This window comes from Pseudorasbora parva, chromosome 3, assembly GCF_024679245.1.
Source record: "Pseudorasbora parva isolate DD20220531a chromosome 3, ASM2467924v1, whole genome shotgun sequence".
Lineage (NCBI taxonomy): Eukaryota > Metazoa > Chordata > Actinopteri > Cypriniformes > Gobionidae > Pseudorasbora > Pseudorasbora parva.
In genome coordinates, this window is record NC_090174.1 from 34670307 (window position 1) to 34694536 (window position 24230).

The window sequence follows — 24230 nt, forward strand, 5'->3', positions numbered from 1 at the left end:
GGGCGTGGTTCAGCGAGGTCTGCAGCGGGAGAGAGGGCCGCGGGACGAGCGGTAAGTGAGTGGGTTGGACGCAGATTAATAACACCTGTCTCTTGTTCTAGTAATGAGCGCGGAGACGGGATAAAACACCAGCGGAACCGGAGACCAAGGAGAGAGAGAGACGGACTGTTGATGCGAGACCCTGAGTTATCCGGAACCCGGAAGTGCGTGACCCGGAAGTGAAACTGAGACTGAGCATATGAGAAAAGAGACACACACTGAAGTGTGCACGTTGAGATTGAGTTTAAGAATAAAAAGCATCAACAGTCCTGCCGACCCCCGTGTCCTCTTCCTTCCTTATTCTATCGAACTTGTTACAGGGGCGTCCAAGAAGGAGGCTTTATCCGCGTCCTTCATCTCGGTCAAATTCAGCCAAAGGTGCCTCTCTAAGACCGTCAGGTTAGCCATATTTTTCCCAATGGCTTGTGCGGTGGCTTTAGTAGCGCGAAGGGCCAAGTCCATCGCGCTGCGAAGGTCCTTCAAAACCTCGGAGTCGGGGACAGACTCATCCAAGGAGCGGAGAAGTCTGGCCTGGAACACTTGAAGGACAGCCATGGTGTGAAGGGCCGCGGAAGCCTGGCCAGCGGAGGCATATGCCCGGCCAGCGAGAGCAGAGGTGGTGCAGCAGGGCTTGGACGGGTGCTGCGCCCTGGACTGCCATCCTCTGGAGGAGGACAGCGGGCAGAGGTGCGCGGCGACAGCCTCCTCGAGGGGGGGAAGAGACTCGTAGCCTTTTTCCTTAGCGCCGTCGACGATGGAGAGCGCTGGGGAAAAGGCGGATCTAGCGCGAGCAGAGTAGGGCGACTTCCACGACTTTGTAAGCTCGTCATGTACCTCAGGGAAGAAAGGCGCGGGCTTCTGAGGAGAAGAGAGGCGGCGGCTTTCTAGGAACCACTCGTCCAGTCTGCTGCGCGTCGGCTCATCGGGCTGGGACCACTTGAGCCCGAGGTCTTCCACGGCCCTAGAGAGCACGCGGATGAGTTCCGCGTCAACATTAGATTTGGCGCTCATGGCGGTCTGCGTCGAAGCGGGGGGCTCCGAGACAGAAACTGACCACTCGCTACCAGAAGCGGCTGTGGAGAGGCTGTCCTCATCTTCCTCTGGCAACGGGCCACCGAAGGAAACCGAACAGGCCGCTGCATGAGAGGGACGCTGTTCCTCCTGGGTGAAGGTAACCGGCGATGGCGAGGCACGCGGGGAGTCATCCGGCGTGCAGTCGCCCGACCGTTCCGGCAGTCTCTGGTCGCGGCGTTTCTTGAGGCCGAGCAGATGGAGCAACCATTTACTACCATAGTATTTTCCCCCCTACTATGGTAGTGATTGGTTGCTCCATCTGCTTTGTTACAAACATTCTTCCAAATATCTTATTTTGTGTTCAGCAGAACAAAGAAAATTATACAGTATTTGAACAACATGAGGGCGAATAAATGAGGACAGAATTTTCATTTTTGGTGACTAAACCCTTTTCCAGCTGAAACACTGACAAGTAGCAAGAATGCTCCACTGTATCTACTTTGACTGTGTGTGTATTTTCAAAACTAAAGGTGCATTAAAGACATTATAGAAAAGTGACAAGGGCTTTGGTCATTTTTTTATTATTTAAAGAAATTTTAAATTAATTCTTATGAAAATGTATTGTTTGTATGCCAAATGTTATAAATGCAGATGATACAATGTGTTTTAATTTGTTTTTATCCTTGCTATAACATGTTTTAGTTCCACCACTGCAATTTCTAGTACCAATTAAAACCATTTAAAAATGAAACCCCTAATTAAAACGTTTTAGTTGAATTAATTATAAAAACAGGTTGAGTAAACGTACATTTTAAAGTTGAAGTCAAGTTTGTGCCAACTAAAAATTATTAATTCAATTAACTTTAAAAAGAATTGAGCAAACGTACATTTTAATGTTGAAGTCAAGTTTGAGCCAATTAAAAAATATTAATTCAGGTAACAATTTCTAGAACGAATTTGAGTGAATGTAAAATATCTGTGGAACTAGTTACTAAATAATAATTTGTTGAAAGCACTAGAAATTTTTTACAGTGTATATATATATATATATATATATATATATATATATATATATATATATATATATATATATATATATATATATAAATTATTGTGACCAACAAGTGCAAAATCAGTAGTGACATTTTTGCCAGGGCTAGTTTTTTCTCATTAAAATGCATGCATCCATCCTCCATATCATTTATCCACTGTAGTGTAACGGGATATAAAAAAGTATTTACTTTTATGTAATTTGTACATTTGATGATACAATTCAAATGAGAACATTCAAAATAGTGTAAGGGTGTATCGTGTCACAATATATTGCAATACAAAAATGCAACAATATGTATTGTGGATTAAAGTTTAGACAGATTTAGTTTTGTATATGTTACTGCATCTACTAGGTTTTTCCAGCCTTACAACATTCAATAAATGAAGCCAGAGCTGTTGAAAAACAGAATTGCGACATGGACCAATTTCACTAGCCTAGAAATCTAGACACACCCTAGCGGCAGCAATCTAATCTGCCACGAGTGTAGTCTAGCAACTCTCAATACACTTCTGAGCTGTAAAAAACCAAACACATTTTAAGAAATTAGGAAATAGTACATAGTGCACCTTTAAAAATAGTCCCAAAAAAGGCCAACTTATTTTTCCTTATAGGTAGGCTAAATTAATACTGATCGAAATCGATATTTTGGTGTTAATATTTATAGCTATTGTGTGGTAGCCATTTTATAAAAGCAAGCCCCGTGAAGCTGTGGTTTAGAGTGAATTTATAACTACGCTTGAGTCAAAAACGCCCATTCACTGTTATAAATTAGCTGTAAACCACAGCTTCTTGGGACTTATTGCTTCGAATTATCCTCAAAGGAATATTTTAACATTTTTATTTTGTCATAGTTCATAATTCAAAGTTCACGAAAATATCGTAAAAAATCCATAGGCTATATAACTAATCTAAACAGAAAAGCGTCATTTTAAATTGCTCTAATATTTCATAATATTACTAGTATTTTTTATTGTATTTATGTTAATGCCTTCATGGGCATAAGAAAGCTTAAAACACATTAGTTAATACAATGAACATTTGTGAGAATCGACAATCTTTATTCAAATATTATTAAAAGATTGTGTATGGGTAATTGTGTGTGTTTTATTTGTGATGATGCAGTAAAACATGCCAAATTATGCTATTTTCATGATTTTTAACATTTTTATGTGGTACAGTAACAAACATATTTTGAGTTTCTATTTATTAAACAAATTTCCTTCATTGTATCATTTCAAATCAACAATTTTCCAGTGGAAATATTTCAAAATACACCCAAGGCAGTGTTTTATGTTCTGTGACTTTAAAATAAAACATTTTAAAAGGTTAAAAATGAATGTTAAAAGTAAAATGGGAATTTTCCAACTGTAATTTTTTTTATATTTGTATAGATTTTTTTTTTAAAACATTTTTTATAATGAGAAGTATTTTACTAAACATACCAGAATAATGGTGAAATTAGATAACTTACTTTTGAGACTTTTTTTACAGTCCAAGTCTCACTGTCATAATGGCCTAGTTAACCTGGATTCAATTTATCGATTGTATCCTTAATGTAATGGAATGGGCAATGAGGTCCCGAAGATGTAATCCCAGTGTCTGAAGTAGGGGGCAAAGTTCCCTTTAAAGTGATGATGGTGGGCCAGGTGGTGCGGCGCCCCACCAAAGCATGGCAGCAAACGATGCAGTGCCCAAGGAAAGTTATATCCACAGTGGTCCTCCACTGCCATCCAGGTGTTAACCAGATGGAAAAGGATTTCGCTAAAAGGATGGCATCCCACCAGCATGGCACTAATAAATGCAAGGGTTTGTAGAGACAGCAGTTCAGAAATACTAGAGTCTTGAGCTGCCAGAGCAAAAGTGTCCCTGTGCAGATGGTGAATGCTGTGGATGTTGTGGTACAGCCAGGGAATTCTGGGAAAAATACATACATTTGATTTAATATACATCAATCTGAAAAAAAATAGAAAAACAATAATAATAATTCACACAATCAAAACTTTAGTAATGTAGGCTCTATAGCTGTAACGTTTAAAAAAAAGCATTTTTTAATTTTTTTTAAAATGTAAAACATTTCTTGGTCAAAATGGGCATTGGAAAACTGTAAGGCCATAATTTGTCCTGAAGACATGGCTTCATCCGAAATCGTATATTAAAGTAAGTACTCGGATTACCTACTTCGGGCAAGATTCTGAAATGTGCATATTATGGACACTTCACTCCCATGAGGACAGGGAGAAGATTTGTGAACGGCAGTAAGGTAAGTCACGTGATAAGGGCAACCTGGTGAATTAGAGGTAGGGTGTAGGTAAGTATGATCTAAAACACTTTTGTCCAAATTTGTTTATATAAACTTTCTTTATATGTCAATACATAATTAAAATGAAATGTAAGTACTCTGAAAAAGAGAGTATAAAAATCGATTGACTCTAGACTTTTTAATCTGCAATAAACACCGCTCATTAAGTGATTGGCTCGGGCGACTGTCACTCTCTCTCGCTACCATGGCTACCCCCCCCCCCCCCTTTTGCTACAGGATCTGCCCACATGCGCGCACTCCTAGCGTTTTGCATTCAGCGAAGACAAACAACGCAAAAAAAGGAAGACAGTACAAGAAAAGGCAATGCACAAAAAGTTTTTGGATAAACAAAGAAATCTAACGTGAGTAAATATCGGTGTGGCTTTCCAACGATGGTGAGAACTGAGGGAAAGTTTTAATAAATAAAAAATGCAGTAAAAAACGAAATAGCCTACAGTCAGTGAAATATTATTCTGATGTAAATCAGCTGTTCTCTTTAATATATATAATAAAGTGCAATTTATTTATGTGATTAAAGCTGAATTTATCATTATTACTCCAGCCTTCAGTGTCACTATTCATCCTCATGTTGCTGCTTCATTTTTGTGGAAACAACCATACCATTCTAACATTTGTGGTTAAATTTAAAAAAGACTGAAATTATTACTTTTGTTGATCAGACATGCATTAAATTGATAACAAGTGATATTTTTAAAATTACAAAAGATAATAATTTATTTAATAAATGCAAATAATTGCTGTCCATTGAACTTTCTATTTCTCACAGAATCCTGAAAAATAAAATGTAGGCCTATCATGGTTTCCACAACATTTTTAAGCAGCATAACTGTATTCAAGTTTTTTATGATAATAATTATAGCCTATGTTTTTCTTGATTATATCCTCATATGAGAATGATTAGTGAAGGATCATGTGACATTGAAGTCTGGAATAATGATGATAAATTCAGCTTTCAGTTTCAATGTAAATACAGTTGCCCGTGACTTTAAGAGGTCTAAGCGTAGCTGTTAACTTGCCCGCCGCCGCGCAGGTAACGCCGTTTCGAATCCCGCTCTGAGCGGGTCGACCAGTAAAAGTGTGGGGGACGAAAATACATTTTATCACCCCCCACCCCGTAATCTACGCCCATGATTTGATATCTTACCAAATTAAAAGCAAGACATGCAATAAATTAAATATAGGTCAAAAAAAATGGTATTACGACATTTCTGTCCCCCTCACTTCTGAAAAGATGGCTATGCCACTGCTTACGGCTGTGGAACGACATTAGGGTGAGTCATTAATGACATCAATTTCATTTTTGGGTGAACTAACCCTTTTAATAGGTCTATAGGATATAGAGTAATTCTAATTCAAAAAAAGTTGCCTACCTTCTCAAGAGTAAAGACCTAGCCTATTCGATGTCGGACCAGCCAATATATATAGCACCCTATATATATTTTTAAACAATTAATTTTTTTACATTTTAAGAAAAACTGAGATTTAGCATATTGCATTCGTTCAGTATTCTTAAGAATGCTACAATGCTGATTCCATAACCAAAAATATTAAATAGCCTATGTATAGTGTCTGATTAAACGTTTTTAATGACATGCAATGACAGAACAGAATTTTAACTTGTGTCACTCCAACTGTGCAATGAGGATGCTCCTCCGTATGCTGATATTAGAGAGATCATGTGTGTCATGCTTACTTGTGAATGGTGTAATGAAACATGTAGAACAGCATATCGAACATGAGCATGCATGAGACACATTCCCTGAATGCATGGAATGATGACGGCGCTCTCTCCGGGAAATTCGTGCGCCGTACCGATAGAAACAACGCGGTTAACGGTAAAACGCCAACCATGTATTTCCATAAAATTCGAGAAGCACATCGAAACCACTGGTGCAAGCCAACGACTTTACGCCGTATCCTGTACTTATGAATCCACTCAACGTGTGCACTGAACGCATCCAGAAGCATGAAGGGAGCCGAGAAGATGAGATGAGTGCCGAAAGCAGCGCACACGCTCCAGTGGGCTGACATGAAAACATGACGTTCCTTATACATGAAATCCCAAATCCACTGAAGCAATGGATCGCCTCCAAAAATCAGTAAGACGACAGCAATCATTCTTGTGAACTTTATTGTTGTTTGTAAATCATCGCAAAGGGCAGCAATAACAACTTTACGATGATGTCTGAATCGCCCTCTCCTGTCTTCTGATGGAAACCGTTTTCACTGCGCGCCTGAAGCTTAGGTACTTTTATCCTGACACAGTAAGCTATTAGAATGTGAACGCAAGATCTGGGTGATAAATATTGCTCCTCCCACCTTCGCAACCTTCCCAACTCAAAGAGTTAATCACTCGGTCTCTTTAAACACATATTTTTAACTTTTCAATAGTTAAAAAGAATACAATAAAATGTTTTAAAAACAATTTATAGACGAGAAACACCCGTTTTGTTTGATTTCATCTGGAAGAACAGACAGCACGGTAGGCTATATAAAAAAAGAAAGTTATATGCATCCATTTGAAGAAGATTGTGTGTAGGCTACTTGATTTTTTTATGCCAACTAGCCTATTTAAAACTAAATGGATAAAGAATTAGGCAATGTTAAATTAAATATTTTATATGAAATAGTTTCATAAACAGTTTTTAAAATGGATGCTCATTTGAAGTGTAAAGCTTGGAACATACTCTGCAAAAACAAATAAATGTGTTCCGTTTTCTCGAGATGGCAAGAACAAGAACAAAGTTCGTACTGGCAGTACATTCCTCATGAGAAAAGCAGGTGCCGATCATCTGCGTTTCTCTGCATTAACCACGCCCACTTTAAATCTAATAATAATAAATTGTATTTATAATGCACTTTATATTAAACAAAATCTCAAAGTGCTACAGAATTAAAAACAATCAACAACAATAAATAAATAAGTAAATGAATAAAATAAAATAAATAAAACTGAGAAAAAATAAAGAAGTAACGAGTCAATTAAAAGCTCTGCTAAAAAGGTGGGTTTTAAGACCACGCTTAAACGCATCTATAGTCTGTGGAGTCCGCAGGTGGTCAGGGAGAGCATTCCACAGACTGGGGGCTGCAGAGCAGAAGGCCCGATCTCCCACAGTACGGAGATTGGTCGAGGGAGTTTTAAGACGAAACAGAGAAACAGAGCGGAGGTTACGAGTGGCTGTTTGTGTGGAGAGGAGTTCCTTGAGATAGGAGGGAGCATCACCATGGATGCACTGGTGCGTAAGGAGAGAGATCTTGTACTCGATCCTGAACGACACAGGAAGCCAGTGGAGTGATTTTAGAATGGGGGTGATTTGGTCGTATTTGCGCATAGGGCTGTGTATTGCCAAGACTCTGGCGATACAATACGTATCACGATACAGGGGTTACGATACGATATATTGCGATATTGTAAGAGAGGCAATATATTGCGATATTTCATTTTTGTTTTTAATAATTTAAAAGAATAAAGAACACAACCATAAGCCTAAAACACGAGACAAAGTATTTTATTTAATTAATACTGTATAATTTATATTAATAATCATATGCAATGTGCAATCTAAGTTAAGGGAAATGTAAAGTGACTGCAGGATTCTTTATGTGTAAATGTTTTAAAGGTTCACAGTATAGCAGTGGCTATTTAACAAAAGGAAGTGCAGTCCATTTCATGACTGAATGACTGTTTGTTTTATATTTAACATAGCAGCCCCGATCACACAGAACGCGTTTTTGCAGCGAGAAGCCTTTTTTGAATGGATTTCAGTTGGCAGAGAGCGTTATGCGCGCTGCTTATGCGCCCTGGGCGCCTCGCGTTTTTGAAGCAGTTCTCCGAGCGCATTAAGTTGAAAAAAAGTCAACTCTGAGCAGAAAAGCGTGCAACATCATCGAGCTTATTTTCTGTTGTCCAATCGAATGAATGAAGAGGCGGGCCTTCCGTTGTGTTGACCGTTACATTGATTTGACTGACAGTACAGGTGATTCGGGGGTTGCCTAGAAACATTAAAGCGCACTGCCCATTTTTGAATGAAAAAACGCCGACCAAAAAAGGGAGTGCAGTGCGCCTCGCGTTTTCGAACCTGAAAAACGCGTTCTGTGTGATCGGGGCCTAAAGCTGTTTTCTATAAAGCAGTCTATTGTATAAAGTGCTATTTCAAGTAACGTTACTGAGCTGCAGAGCTGGTGCATCCATATCCACATCGCTATTATCTTTCGTTCTCCTGCCACCGCTGTCAGTTTTGGCGTGTGTTTATTTTGTTACTGAGTGGAAAACTTGCAGTCTATTCTATCGAAACGCTTCTCAGCAGCGCGGGTGACGTCAGGATGTTAAGCGAGCTCTCTGTTTCAATGTGTTTCCCGAGTATTAGATTATAACTTGGCCTATTTTGCAAACAAAATGATTCTTGTCGATTTCCTTAGTGGCTTCTTTTTAGCTGAAGCCAAAATGAGTCCACACTTCAGCTCTGTATACTGCAGGAGCGGAATAATGCTATCGTCTTGAGAGCTGGGTTTGCTAATGTAAACACTAGTGATGCACGCACTTTCACCTTGCGCTTCTCCGGCTCCGCGTCAGTTATACGTTCTGAGATAACACTGCCATCTAGCGGTTGGGTGTTATACAGTCTGTGGTTTAAACCGAACACAAAGCCACGAATCTTGGATGTAAATAAATAAATATCGATACAGCGTTTTTGAGATTCGATACAGTATCGCCAAACATAATATCGCGATATTCACGTGTATCGATATTTTCTTACACCCCTATTTGCGCACCCTCATGAGGATCCTAGCAGCGCTGTTCTGCATACACTGCAGCCTCTGGAGATTTTTGCTAGGGATGCCGATAAGGAGCGCATTGCAGTAGTCCAGCCTGGAGGAGATAAAGGCGTGGACAAGCTTCTCCGCATCTGCCAGTGTTAGAATAGGATGAAGTTTGGCAATGTTTCTGAGGTGGAAGAAGGAGGTCTTACACAGGTGTTTGATGAGCGCTTCAAAAGTAAGCTGCGATTCCATGCTGACCCCCAGATTGGTGACTGAAGTGGAAAGTGGAATGACCTGACCAGAGAAAGCAATGCTGGTGATAACGGACTTCTGGATCTGAAGTGGAGTGCCGACTAGGATAGCTTCAGTCTTGGAGCTGTTTAGCTGCAGAAAGTTTTGCTTCATCCACGCCTTTATCTCATCCAGGCAAGTGATCAAAGTGGATGGTGTGGGATCAGCAGAGGGAGATGAACTTGTGCTAAAGTAAAGTTGAGTGTCATCAGCATAGCAGTGAAAAGAAATCCCATGCCGGCTGATGAGACGGCCAAGGGGGAGCATGTAGAGTATGAACAGGGTGGGTCCGAGCACAGAGCCTTGAGGGACACCGCAGGTGACATTGTGTGACAGGGATGTAGCTTCTCCTAACGCAACATATTCAGTTCTCTTAGTGAGATAAGAAGAAAAACAGTTGTGGACCGAGTCAGAGAGACCGATGGTGAGATGTAAACGGTGAAGAGGGATGTTATGATCAACTGTATCGAAAGCTGCAGTTAAGCCTAGGAGGATGAGAAGGGTTGGGGAACCAGCATCTGCCGCCATCAATAGATTGTTTGTGATCCTGACCAAAGCTGTTTCTGTGCGGTGTCCAATCACACAATAGTTCTCGGACAACCGCAAGAGAAAAGTTCTTCTCAGGCGATGTGTCGAGGAAACAAAGAAATTTGTTCGTTTTCTTGAGGTGGTAAGAACAAGAACAAAGTTTGTTCTGGCCAGTACATTTAAATACATTTAAAGTGGGCGTGGTTAATACGGAGAATAGCAGATGATCGGCACCTGCTTTTCTCATGAAGTGTGGAATGTAGGCTACTGGCCAGAACGAACTTTGTTCTTGTTCTTGCCCCCTCGAGAAAACGAACAAATTTCTTTGTTCTTGCAGAGTAGCCTATGTTCCAAGCTTTAACCTTTGGCTAAAAGTATCAAGAAAAATCCGCCACAATTTGATATGCCTTTTATACAGCCACGCCGCAGTAATTGCGCCACACAGGTGCACTCAATGTCAGGCTGCAGCGCTATGCTAGTGGGCGTGTCTTGCCATTTTTTAAGCACACGACCATTGAAGGGGAACAAATAATAAACAGATTCGACCTGTCACATAAGCATGACTTAATGACTGACTGACATAACCCTGACTGACAGGGGCCCCAACAAAATAGGTAAAAACTAATTTAAAAATTGCATTACATTTTACACTATATAAACTATCAGCAGTTGAGTATATTTCAGATAACAATAAAACGATTTATGTCTTTGATTTTACTTACTTTGGCAATAAAAGTTAAATATCCTCATTGCCCAAAAAGTAAACATCCATATTGGCCGACCACCCCCACTGTATCTGCATGAAAAGATTTGGTATGCCTACGCTACGTGTGCAGTAAACATTTTGTCAAATATCCAAATGTTAGTTTTATTTTATTTCCTGTCGCTGATTACGTTCCCATCCAGTGGGCATAGGTTGTAGTGTATTATAACATGTTGCGCTCTGTCTCAATTGCCTGTATCCACTTTTGTGTCCTTAAATGCTTGTTTTTTGCTCAACAGCTTAAATCTTCTGAGGTTTTTAGCTTGTTTTCTGTAGACCTTGTCACATATCAGCTTTTAGACATTGCTGGATTTTTTTGTAATAAGTCAGAAATGACAAGGAGGCCAATAGAAAGTCAATGGAGACGGTTGGTTTGAATAAGGCTTATCTTTATTCATAATAATAATAATAGTAATAATAATGTGTTCGATTTATATAGCGCTTTTCAAGGAACTCAAAGCGCTTTACATTGAAGGGGGGAAATCTCCTCAACCACCACCAATGTGCAGCATCCACCTGGATGATGCGACGGCAGCCATATTGCCCCAGAACGCTCACTACACACCAGCTGATTGGTGGAGAGGAGACCGAGTGATGAAGCCAATCGGGATAGGGGGATGATTAGGAGGCCATGAAGGACAGAGGCCAATGGGCAAATTTACTCTTTATCGAAGGACATCCGGGATTTTTAACGACCACAGAGAGTCAGGACCTCGGTTTAACGTCTCATCCGAAGGACATTGCTCTTTGTCAGTATAGTGTCCCCATCACTATACTGGGGTGTTAGGACCCTCACAGACCACAGGGTGAGCACCCCTGCTGGCCTCACTAACACCTCTACCAGCAGCTACCTAGTTTCCCCAGTTGCTCTCCCATCCAGGTACTGACCAGGCTCAGCCCTGCTTAGCTTCAGTGGGAAACCAGTCTTGGGCTACAGGGTGATATGGCTGCCGGTTAAAGTCTTATCAGATTTCCAGTATCTATATATAATCAGTTAAGTATTAACAGATTATAAAAATGTAATAACATGGAAAGAGGTCTGGAGTTTACCAAATAAATTGATTGGTTTCACCAATAATGTTAAAGTAACATAGGCTACAATTATTCAGCTGATTTACACAGACAAGTAGTCTCGAGATTTTTAGAGACATGGAGACTACATCTTTTGTTGCATTTTCATACTCAATTCTAGTCAGAATATGAGTCTGAAACTGCTACATTGGGCTGTGATTATGGGGCGTGTTTTAACCGAACCAGGAAAGACCTCAATTGGACAGACCTTCAACCAATCAGAGTAACTGAGCGACACATATGTTAGTTGTCAAATGTCAAAAAAACTCAACTGCACTATGTAAAGGGGGTCGCAAACCGGACGCGACCGCGTCTCAGGTATCTCAGACCGGACGCACACATTTACGCACAATCTCAATTTTGAATCGACTTCTGACAGAAGAGCTGCATGATGGATGTATCTTGTAGCGCAGGGTGAAATCAATATTTACCAATTTGAGGGAAATATACATTTAATATAAAACCATGAAATGGCGCTCTCTGGCGTGGCAGGATTTAGAACAACTTCGTCGCCACGGACAGGTGCTGAATGCCGCCACCGGTGTGTGTACACTCATTGAAAACAATGTGTTTGAATTTTAAAGACGTGGCACGGCGCTGAGCTTCGCATCCAATTCGACCCCCTTAAGTCTGTGGTTTTCCATATACAAACAAGTTATCCATTTAGGATTAGAACAAATTCAACCCAAGAGCCTTTGATGATGTGAAATACGTTACTGTTTATCATCTGTCCATCATCGTCTAAAGCCCACCCTGACAATTTCATTGGTCCAAACAGTTTGGACATAATTACTCCTCTATGGATCGAGTCCAGACCGAACTGCCCGAGCTCAAATTTTGTGGGCGGAGCTGAGTTCGGCTGGCATCCAGGCTACATCTTTTTTAAATTAGAGGAAGAATCTGTAAAACATTTATTTTATGAACGTGTAGTTACCCTTTTAGATAGACATTTAAAGGGTTACTTCAGCGATTAGCATATAGCTTTGTATCAGTAGAAACCCTCGAGTATATTCAAATGATTGTGCTTCCCCCCCCCCCTTATATCCTCCTGAGATGAGATTTATGCATTTTATTTCTGGAAAAATTCCTCCCGTGACACAAATTGACAACCTGGTCTCACAGAATTCCATGAAATGAACACGGACCCTTAACTCAAAAATCCGTGGTGGTTTCACGGAATCGCCGAAAATTCTGTGATGGGTCCAATTATATTTTCCAGATGTCCCTAGAGCAACAGAGAGTGCCGAACATATGGAAACAGTCAACAGTTATTCCAGTGGCCAAACTAAATCATCCAAAATTATTAAATGACTTTAGGCCAGTAGCTCTGACCTCCTTAGTCATGAAGTGTTTTGAAAAACTGGTTAAAAAAGTCATACTTACAAAAACAGAGAATCTCTTAGATCCACTACAGTTCGCTTATAGGGCTAAGCGAGGGGTAGATGATGCCACCACTACCTTGTTAAACTTATTATTCAAACATCTCGAAGGCAGTAAAACACACGCAAGGATTTTATTTGTTGATTTTTCATCGGCTTTTAATACAATACAACCACATATTTTAGTTGATAAGCTCTTAAAGAATTTTGATCTCGATTTTAATATTGTAGGATGGATTCTTGATTTTTTAACCGACAGAACTCAGAGAGTGAGGGTAAATGGTTGCTTGTCTGAGGAGATGTCATCATCCACTGGGTCTCCTCAGGGGTGTGTCCTCTCACCTCTCCTTTATATTCTTTATTCTGACGACTGCCGCAGTCAGCATGAAAATAGACATATTTTAAAATTTGCCGATGACTCTGCTATTGTTAGTCTCCTCTCTAATGAGGAAAGTGACCATGGTCCTGTTGTGGATGATTTTGCACTTTGGTGTGATAGGGCATTCCTTCAACTAAATGTTGAAAAGACAAAGGATATGCTGATTGATTTTAGGCGAAAGTCATCAACTCCACAGATCACTATTATAAATGGGAAGATGGTGGAATTCGTAGAAACATACAAGTATCTAGGCAGTTTGATCGACAATAAGTTAACTTTTATCTCCAACACTGAAATGCTTTGCAAAAGAGGCCAACAAAGACTGTTTTGTCTTCGCAAACTGTCAAAATTTCGTGTTGACAAGACTCTCATGACCCTTTTTTATAAATCATACATTGAGTCTGTTTTAACATTCTCATTAATTTGCTGGTATGGTAGTCTCACTGTCAAGGCCAAAACTGCCCTTTCCAATATAGTGAAGGTCAGTAGTAAAATTATAGGTGTCCAGCAGAGTAGTCTTTCTGTCCTGTATGATAGACAGGTAGTTAGGAAGGCCAACGCAGTTATCTCTGATAGCTCCCACCCCCTTCATTCTGAGTTCCAGATATTGCCTTCCGGGTTTCGGTACCGCTTACCTCCTGTGAAGAATAACAGATATAAGCATTCATTCGTCCCGAGAGCCATCTTGTTTATGAATTCAGCCCGGAGGAGTAGACAGACTATAACTATTAAATAGTGATGGGGTTATTATTATTATTATTATAATATGTATAGTATTGCTTGTTTTTGATGATGTTATTGCTGAAATGGGGTTGGTTATGAAATTGTTTCTGAAAATGTCAGATTTTACTTTAACAAGGGCCAGTTACATAAATTATTTCTTATGTGTTTTTGTCTTGTATTTGTGCACCTGTAAACTGTTCTGTGTTTATCTTGCTGCAAAACCAATTGCCCTATGGGGACAAATAAAGTATATAAAGTAAAGTAAAGTAAAGGGTCCACGGAAGTGATGCCTATGTAAGGCAGCATCTGTGGTCCACACATGGATTCCCTGTTCCAACACCTTATATTCGTCAGTTTGAGTCAGTCAGCATAATTTATTTACATTTATTTTCTTTTTATTCAGACACATTTTGAACACTTAACTCAATCCCTTCCCTAAACCTACCCATTTGTGTATTATAAAAAACAGGATATAACAGGCAGATACACAGATACTGCAAGGCACAATTTATTCAGAAACTACAAATATTCCAAGTGTTCCGAGGCCAAACGATTGATTTCTGTGAAGAAAATCTCCAAAATCGATCAGCAACGGCGAGTCCATCCGCCAAATATATTAATACATTTCAAATATTGCCGCAGCAAGAAACGTCACATCAGCTTTGACAGCATTGGCTGTTGTATGTCGCGTGACCAATTGCGTCATTACGTCAGCTTTGATTGTATAATGCCATTGGCTCTCGTGTGTCTCGTGACCGACCGGTCGCGTCATGCTGAAGAGTCGTTTGTATCGTTTGAATGAGAAATATGAATGAGTGCGTATGTGGAGTACGATTATCATTTCAAGGATTAAAGCATTAAGATCAACTCTGTTCTTCACATGAAGATATCGTATGACTTTAGAAGACTTGGAATGCAACATGGGTTAATACTTCTATACTGTTTTTGGTACGTTTTTGCAATAAATAACTGTGACTGTAGTCTACATTTATTTGCCTGTTATGTGTTTTATATTGTTGAGTGGGTAGGTTTCAAGAAGTCCTCGCTGCAGCCTGTAGCACGATGACGTACTGGATCAGATCCAACACGTACTGGTCGTGCATGCGCGGTGGTTTCATTCCAAATTCGATGACGTCATATATGCATGCGCAGTAGAGTTTTGGGGACATCATTGAATGCACAGGGGAGTTTTGCTGGATAGATAAATACTCCAACCGCTCGCGCAAAAATGATTGATAACATGCTCACGCTATCAGGACACACGTTTTGCATTTTCCCTTGAATGTGTAGGCTACTGGTATTTTAAAGTTCTTTAGAGATTGCATTTATGTGTTGCATTGAACCTTGAGGATTAAAATTACAGAGACAATTAATTGACTCATTTTATCCTTCCACTCAACAGCAAGTATGATCAGAATATATTACAATTTTAACTGTTTTGCATGCATGTACAGCGAAACTAGGATAATTTAAGCATCACATTTATGAAAAGATTAATTATTCATCAATAATTACTTAATACTATTTATCAGTACTACAACTACACAGTTCTGAACATCATCTATATACAATAATGATCATACATTAAGACTAGCGCATACACATTATAAATTAACCCAGAGATCGGTAGGCTATGACATTGCCATAACGATCCACCATCCTGTACGTATTGGATCTGATCCAGCTACGTCATCGCGCTACAGGCTGCAGCGAGGGGTGTCTTGTAGGTTTAGGGTGGGAGTGGAGTTAGTTGCTCCGAAATATAAAAGTAGGCTATAAATATTCATAAAATCATGTCTACATTTACAAATGCATATAATTAAATGTGTGTTGGGTGTGGACCACAGATCCTGCTTGTTATTGACTTACAAAGGCATCACTTCAGTGCACCCATCATGGAATTTTCGGCGATTCTGTGAAACTACCACAGATTTTTGAGTTAAGGGTCCGTGTTCATTTCACGGAATTCTGTGAGACCAGGTTGCAAATTGATGATATTTGCGTTATCTTTGGAATGTTTGGACAAAGGCTAAAGACTACAGCCAGCAGAGGGAGCTATTTCCTCATGTTTTACACTCGCACATGTGGGATGGAGATCTCACACTCACAGCTCAGCTTGCAGCTTCAGGGATTCATTTAAACGGACCTATGCTGAGAGCAATGCAAATGTTTTAACTTCTCAAATTCATTTCTATGAAAGTTAAGCTTCCAAAGGCATGAACTGAAAATGTGCCAGACTGAACACGCGCTGTGAATGTATTGTATGCCGCGAGTGTGGTCGCGATTACCTCAGCTCTCATCACGAGAGCTCATCAGCTCATTTATGATGTTAAATGTAATCTGACTCCTAATCTGAGTTAGTGATGTGAGAAACACGTGGCGACTCGATCATTATATTGAACAGACACATTCAGTATTTAATTGTAGTGTCTTCTCTAACTCAGTCACAGTAATCCAGTAGCGGTGGCTTTGGGAATGGCCTAACAGGGCAGCGAAGCATTCTGGGAATTGCAGTCTTTCATCCCCATGAGACAAAAATACATTTTCTGTCTTTTCTCAGTCTAGAAGGCACAAAATTCAAAAATAACATCACATTTCTACTACATTAATGACCCAGTTTAAATACAGGTTCATCTTTCCAGAGCTGAAGTACCCCTTTAATAGTCTATCTATTTTAAACTCAGTAAATTAAAGAACTGGCTATCTGATAAAGATATATTTTAAGAGTAAGAATTTTTTGGGAAAAATGTGGTGTTTTATTTAATAACTATGTATAGCAAATAATAGAGGTGGGAGTAAGTCATCACACATATGCAAGTCACAAGCAAGTCTCAAGTCTTAACCTTCAAGTCCAAGTCATTTGTTGTGACAGTCAAGTCAAGCTTGGGTCAAGCAAGTCACTGGCAAGTCATACAAATGTTCGATCATTTAACTAAATTTATAATTAAAATGACCTACAACTACATTATTTATGGACTATGAGAGTTTTATTTGCAACAAAAAAATGCAATATGCATGTACCCCCAAAAAAAGCTGTCCACATACAGCTGAGTTGTTAATACAACAAATCCTGGTCCTGTACAGCGTGACCAGGTGATGAGTAATATTATTATTAATAAACTTAAAATAAAAAATAAAAAAAAATAGACAAAATGTAGCTAATATTACTCCTTTAAATCATGTTTGTTACGGATATTAGATGTGTTAGACAGAGAAGGAGAGATCCAAGACTACCAAACTTAATGATTTTTATTCAAAACAGACCATCTACCACATTCATATAACGTGAGACCCGACAAAGAGTGACTGAACATGATAATACACCTTTACAATACACACACTGATAACTGAATTAACGAGGAGGACAGGTGACACAGATTGTAATTAATGAAACACAGCTGACAGAAATAAACTAATGAGGGAACCGAAAAGTGGCGGGAAACAGAACAAAGGAACATGTGACCTAGACAAAAACCATAACAAGACAGTGGCCTGTTGCACAAAGCTGGTTTCAGTTGGGTAACCAGGAGGGTTCGAGATTAGTTTGAGCAAACTCTGGTTTTTCGGGCTCAAGAATGTGGATTGGTTTTTATCTGTGTTTATCACCATGGTAACTTACACTACAAGGCTAACCTGCTCTGGAGCAGGTTTTATTCTGGGTTAGAGGTCGCAAACCCAAACTGGACCAATCAGCTGCAAGTAAAGATGCAATAAAGCCACACCCCCTGTATCTCTCATTCCAAATTTGCAGTTTGTAATGAAAAAACCATTACAGATAAAATTGCTCATCCTTTGGCACTAATTATTTATTATATTTAAATTATATGAATTATAATTACTTTTAATCAATATAATATTCATATAATTATTATATTAATTGACAAGTAGCCAAATATTAATATATAAGTATAAAACATGCATTCATATTTCTTTTAAACAATGCGAGTTCATTTGAGCTCTTTGTGAACCTATCATTTTTAGGCATATTTCTTTGATTCACGTCATGCATTGATATAGTCAGATATTCTTTCAGCTGCCTTCTCAAACTGTCGCTACAGCAGCAGTGTTTATTCCTGCCTTGTACATTTAATTTCATTTAATTTTTAAAACGATCTCTCAATCTTCAGAAGAGAAGTGAATCAAACGGATGCTGTGATTGGATGTTTGCGTCCTCACGTGTCACACTTTCAGGTGCGCTTCAGAGTTAATCGCTAACTCTGGATTAAACCTGAGTTGACAGAGAAAGTTTATACCAAGCTTTGAGAAACGGTTGAACTTGATCTAAACCATGTTGGATTCATCTGGATTTTTCAACTCTAAACCTACTCTGAAACTCAGAGTTTGTTCAGCTAGCTTCATTCAACAGGCCTCAGAACTGTAACAATGTTTTACTAAAATGTTTTACATGTGTGCAGTGTTGGCTGGATTTCAGCAGCATTTTTATTTATATAATTTCAGGCAATGGGAGAGTATAGCAATTACTTTTTGTTAAATAATTTGTCAAAAATCAGCTCCAATGCAGAATACACACAGAAATGGTGGAGTGACTTTAACCCAGCCATCTAATCACAAACAAAACACTGACCAACCATCACATTTTGCTTGTACAATTTTAAAATCGGGTAAAAGAAAGACAGTGGCTGCGTTCGGAACCGCATACTCATTGAGTAGGTACTCAATTTCAATAAGTACTTACTTAACGAGCGCTAAAAGAGTAGGTACTATATATCCAGATCTCGTTAAGTATGAATGCGATCCGCACTTTATGCGCCATGTTGACGTTATCATGTGACCCATGACGATATCACAAGCGCAACAACTCGTGTGACAGGTTTAATTCATCTGTATATTGGTTTAAACGTGCTCATTTTTTGTGGTCTTTTTTAAGAAACAGCTGCCCATTTATTTTGTCATTGTACTATAAGAAATACATTTTAACCCTACTAATCTGACAATTTCATCCTTTTTTATCCTTGCAAAAACCCCAAATCGTGATCTCTTGAATATGTTGTTAATTTCTTTATTTTATATGCAAAAAAATGTCATCCACAAGCAAAAGTGGGCTAAATCTCCTTTATATTTCCCTCTTTTTCTTGTTAAATTTAACTCCTGTTTGATCCCAGGCTTATGAAATAACTAAAACAAACAAATAAATAAAAATTATTGCATTATGATGATTTATTCAAGATATCTAACCTTGTTATTGTTTTTTCTCTGTATATAATGTACATAAACCCATTAGTTTTATCATTATGATTGTTCGTTGTTAAATATACCACCATGCAATTATAAAACAATTTAAAAAAAAGATATGAGTGACCGGTGCAGTAAGAGCTCAGCATCAGTAACTCCACAGCCCGACCGGTGCGGTTTCCCTCAGTGTTTGTAATGTCTGCTCAGAAAAATCTTTCAGCTGCTCGGAGATCTCGCCTTTGGAGGAAACTGTTGATTGTATACTCGAAAAACGTAAGTAATACTATAAAAAAAAAAAAAAAGGTTTCCCCCAGAATGAACTGCACTGCTAGCACACCCACAAACACTTACAATAATAATGACAAATGCTGACCATACTTAATTATATTACCTTTTTATATATATATCGTTTTAGTAAAACATACAAAAGGCAACTTGTCATATGACATAGCGATGCATGCCATGAATACACATTAGACAAATGCAGCCAATGTGAATACGATGTGAATAATTTTATTTACTGACAACTAAGGAAACATGAATGAATGAGTAAAAGAATTAATAAAAGTAAACATCACAAGAAATGAATAAAAGTCAACACATGAAACAAAGCTTTATTCAAATGTATTGTTCTAACGATCACACATACAGAAGGTGAACGCCACATCTGCTGCCCGTCTCAACACAGGTGTGCCAGTTCTGCAGCTTTATATTCATGAAGCAGTTGACCAGCGTGAACACCTTCATCTGTCCTAGCCATCCATTATGGCCCTCATAGCGTTTGGACTTTTGTGTGTAGTAGGCTTTCTGGTTTGATCTCCGTAACCGTCACCACCAGTGTGTCCTTGAGCAAGGCTCTTAGCTCCAGGGGGATCGTCCCTGTAATAAGTGCACTGCTTTTGGTCTTTTTCTAGAAGTCTCACTGGCTCTGGGTTTACTGAGGATGAAGAGACCACAGCAATATCTGGCCCAGATGATGCACTAAGGTGAAGTGATGAAGGGTCCAGGATCCTCAGTGCTCACACCCGTCTGCTGACATCTCAGATCCTACAAAAATGCACAAACATAATACAAAAGCACTCATTTAAACAGCACAATGTCATTTGATTTCTGTATTAGAAGTAACTAAATGATATTACTTTATATTTTTGTTTCAGGTTTTCCCCACACATGACACCCGTGTCTTGCAGGCCCTGCTCCATCACAAAAGCTCTGCAGCAAATACAAAGCCATCAAGAATCAGAAAAGTGCTAAAATAACTGTTTGAAATAAAATACAACTTAAGATTTAAATAGATGTTTTATTCATTTCTGTAGTATACTGAATCAAAGCCTTTGATGACAGCATTCCTTTATCAGCCGCTCTCCACCAGATAAACACACACACGAGCTCTTCTGTCCCTGTAACATCAGACAAGATTACCGTTACCTATGTGATTTATGTTCAATACTACATTTAAATGTAGTTGCTGATGTGTTAATGTTCCTCAGTTTATCAACAGTACTAATGGACAAATTAAATTGATAACTTATGTTTAGTTACTTTATGTAGATTTGTTTATTTACATTGCTCAGGTTCATGTAAAGTAAGCAGAGTTGACAACAGTGAACTCTTCATTATAACACACACACACACCATTCTGATCTATTCAGATGTATCAGATGTCTATTTTATGGTGTGATGTGCTCATCTGCAATCCTTATCAAAAATTCCTGTCAGATGTTAAATAAACATTTAGTAAGTAGGCTATCTTTATCTTTAACATGCATATGTAATCCACTTTGGAGACGTATGTGTGTTACTGGAGCTCCCCTGTTAGCTATACACAATAAAACGTGTTTTTACAGCACAATCACAACTATTTAGACAACCTTACACCTTCAACAATTCAAAAGTTTACTCTACAGAAGCTCAACAAACGTGATTTGAACACAAGAGAACCGTGATTTTCGTTTGTAATACTCACGTTTGAAAACACCCGCATCACTTTCCTCCACCTGACGTATCCTTTCCTGTGGCCTTATGGGAAGGCAGGGATAGAAAAGTATCCGACGATGAGCGCTTCACAATCTGGGCGGAGCGCAGTAGGCCATCCGGGGATTTCTCGCCTACTCTTTTATGATTACTGAGGTTTCGAACATACTACTCCTTTCACATACTGTTTTCGCCTACTATATAGTAGGTTAGTAGGCATATTCGAACGCAACTTGAGTACACGTACGTCCGAATCTCGCGAGAAATAGTCCAAACGCCTGGTAGTTCTCGCCTACTCTTTTATGAATACTAAGGATTCGGACATACTTTTCGCTCGCCTACTGCTTTTTCCATACTATATAGTAGGGAAGTATGCGGTTCCGAACGCAGCCAGTGATTCAAAACATTTTCAAAAAGGGACACACATCCTGCTGCCAGTTGGTGGCGCTATAACTTTGACTGATTATTGGCATGTAGATGTCTTCAGGCCAGGACTCTTGTCAAACATGTGAAGTTTGAGGCAGATCAGACATTGTATGCCTGAGTTACAACAACTTCCTGTGTCATGGCAAAACATCAACATTTGTAAGGCCACCATGGACACACCCTTCAGGGAAAACTCAAGATCTTCACAATTTAACGCCACAAAGGTCTATAGATTAGACTGTGTGTGCAAATACAATGTTGATATGATTAAATCTCTAGGAGGAGTTTGTTAAAGTACAACGTCTGGCAATGGCAAAAACTGCACCAATTTACTAAAGAAAATTTAAAATATCTCACTTCCTGTTAGTTTTTCAGATTTGGCGCCTTGGGTCTTTTTTGTAGGTATTGGGCTGTTGAATGCGTCTACCGAATTTTCATACTCATACATGAAACGTAGCGCGAATGACACTTAATTTAAATTTTGTAGGTGGCCCTATTGAAACATTTTGCCACACTTTGAAACACATATCAGATGTATATTTTCACCACTTCTGATGTGTGTGCAAAGTTTCATAAGTTTTCATACGTGTTTAGGCCCTCAAAAATGTAATTAATTTGGGAGAAGAAGAATGATGGACTGAGCAATTACAATAAGGTCCTCACACCTCAAGCCCTAAATATCTGACTTCCTGTTGGTTGGAGCTAATGACTGTAAATTAGAAAGTTGTTCGGCTCAAAGAGAACAATATATATACAGAGTTTGGTGACTGAAGATAAAACTAACCCCCCCACTTTTGACAAAAGATTGCATTACTTTTGTCAGAAGATGGCGCTACTCAGCTCCTCCACCACGGCCGTTTTTAAGTCTTTGCCCATTTCTACTGGACAGCATGTCTGATGTGTGTGTCGAGTTTCATGTAATTTGAAGCATTTTAAGAGTCTCAAAAGCAGTGAAAAAGAATTTTATAGTTTGATGTGTTGCCGTGGCAACAGTATTTACAATATCAAGAAGTGCTTACCAGCTTTATATCTGCTATGTTTTGACATTGTAATGATGAAGTTTGAAGTAAATCGGGTAAAAATAAGATGGTGATTTTTAAGATGGCCTCTTACAACGAACACACAGCTGAAGTTTCATCCAAATCAGTAAATGTATGCAGAATTTATAACACACTTCCTGTTTCCCATTTCTCGCCATAAATTTGTCTCCTTGCCACGGCCAAACCTTTTGAGATATCAAAAATCCGCTCGCAATTTAGCATCCTCAATGTCTTGACTTCATGCTGACTGAGTTTGGCACTGACCGGGTCCTAGGAGGAGTATAGCCCCGTTTCTACCACAGGAACTTTACCCAGGAACCAGGAACTTTGGGTGGTACTCGGTGTGTTTAGACCGCAGGAACCAGGGTCTAAATGAAGTTCCGGGTAAATATTTCCCCCTCCAAACGGCCCTGCTCGCGAGGTAGTACTTTTTCAAAGTTCAGGAACTTTCGAGGGCGGGACTTGGGCGCTGAACATGCTGATTGGTTGAGCTCACACAGCATTTTATTTCAACCGGCATTTTTAAAGTCTTTTGCGAGGTTCGGTCTACGTTCAGTAAATAATCAGTCTTGTGCTGTTTTTCTGATGGCGCACGTTCGTCTCAGCCATCTCACGTGCAATGTCCATAATAGCTGATAATAATATACTTTGTCATTTTAAATCTAGCTTTACAAGCTGTCTGAATATGCGGAAAATCCGGAAAATCCGGCATCGAGCTGGGCCTTGTTTATGAAACAGTCGGCACCGAAATGCAGTGAACAGATATAAACATTCGCGGAACTCAGTTGCTGATCCGGAAAAGCAAATTCCATCCACTGTTGCCTTAACGCGGGGTTTTTTGGCAATCTGTACAGGACTGTCTTGGTCTGGCAACCAAAAACGCACTTTTCTGGTGACATTGTTAATTTCTTGAAGTCACATCCCCTGTGCAGCGCAGCCTACGAGCCAGCGCTTCGATGGGCATAGCCTGTTGCTTTCGCACTCTCCCTCTCTCTCTCTCACGCTCTTCCGGTAGAATTGCCTGTACGGCCCATACAAGGAAATTCCGACCTATTAACGTCAAGTGGACCCATGATCGAAAAAAACTTGCCGAAACTTATGACTAACCGGAACTAGTATTTTTGACAAAGAAATACTCCCATCAAACGTCCACCTTAACTTTTGAAACTTTGTCTATGTTTAGTATGGGATTCCAAGTCTTTAACAGTGTAAAAAGATCAGTATGCATGAAACAGCATTTCACCCCCCCTTTAAATAAAGCGTGTCAGCGGGAGA

The 24230-nt window shown here is 39.3% G+C and overlaps 1 protein-coding gene and 1 long non-coding RNA gene across 2 annotated transcripts; both read right to left on the reverse strand.

Moving 5' to 3' along the window:
* Window positions 1–2794: 2794 nt before the first annotated feature.
* Window positions 2795–6680, reverse strand: ch25hl3 (cholesterol 25-hydroxylase like 3). Its single transcript, XM_067440136.1, has 2 exons — window positions 6121–6680; window positions 2795–4021 (listed from the first exon to the last, which is right to left on the reverse strand). The coding sequence occupies exons 1-2, from the start codon at window positions 6543–6545 to the stop codon at window positions 3658–3660; spliced, it is 789 nt and encodes a 262-aa protein (XP_067296237.1). The 5' UTR covers window positions 6546–6680; the 3' UTR covers window positions 2795–3657.
* Window positions 6681–19893: 13213 nt separating this feature from the next.
* LOC137071919 (uncharacterized) lies at window positions 19894–21880 on the reverse strand. Its single transcript, XR_010904547.1, has 3 exons — window positions 21482–21880; window positions 20837–20915; window positions 19894–20727 (listed from the first exon to the last, which is right to left on the reverse strand). It is a non-coding gene; the product is annotated as an uncharacterized lncRNA (long non-coding RNA).
* Between the last annotated feature and the right edge of the window lie 2350 nt (window positions 21881–24230).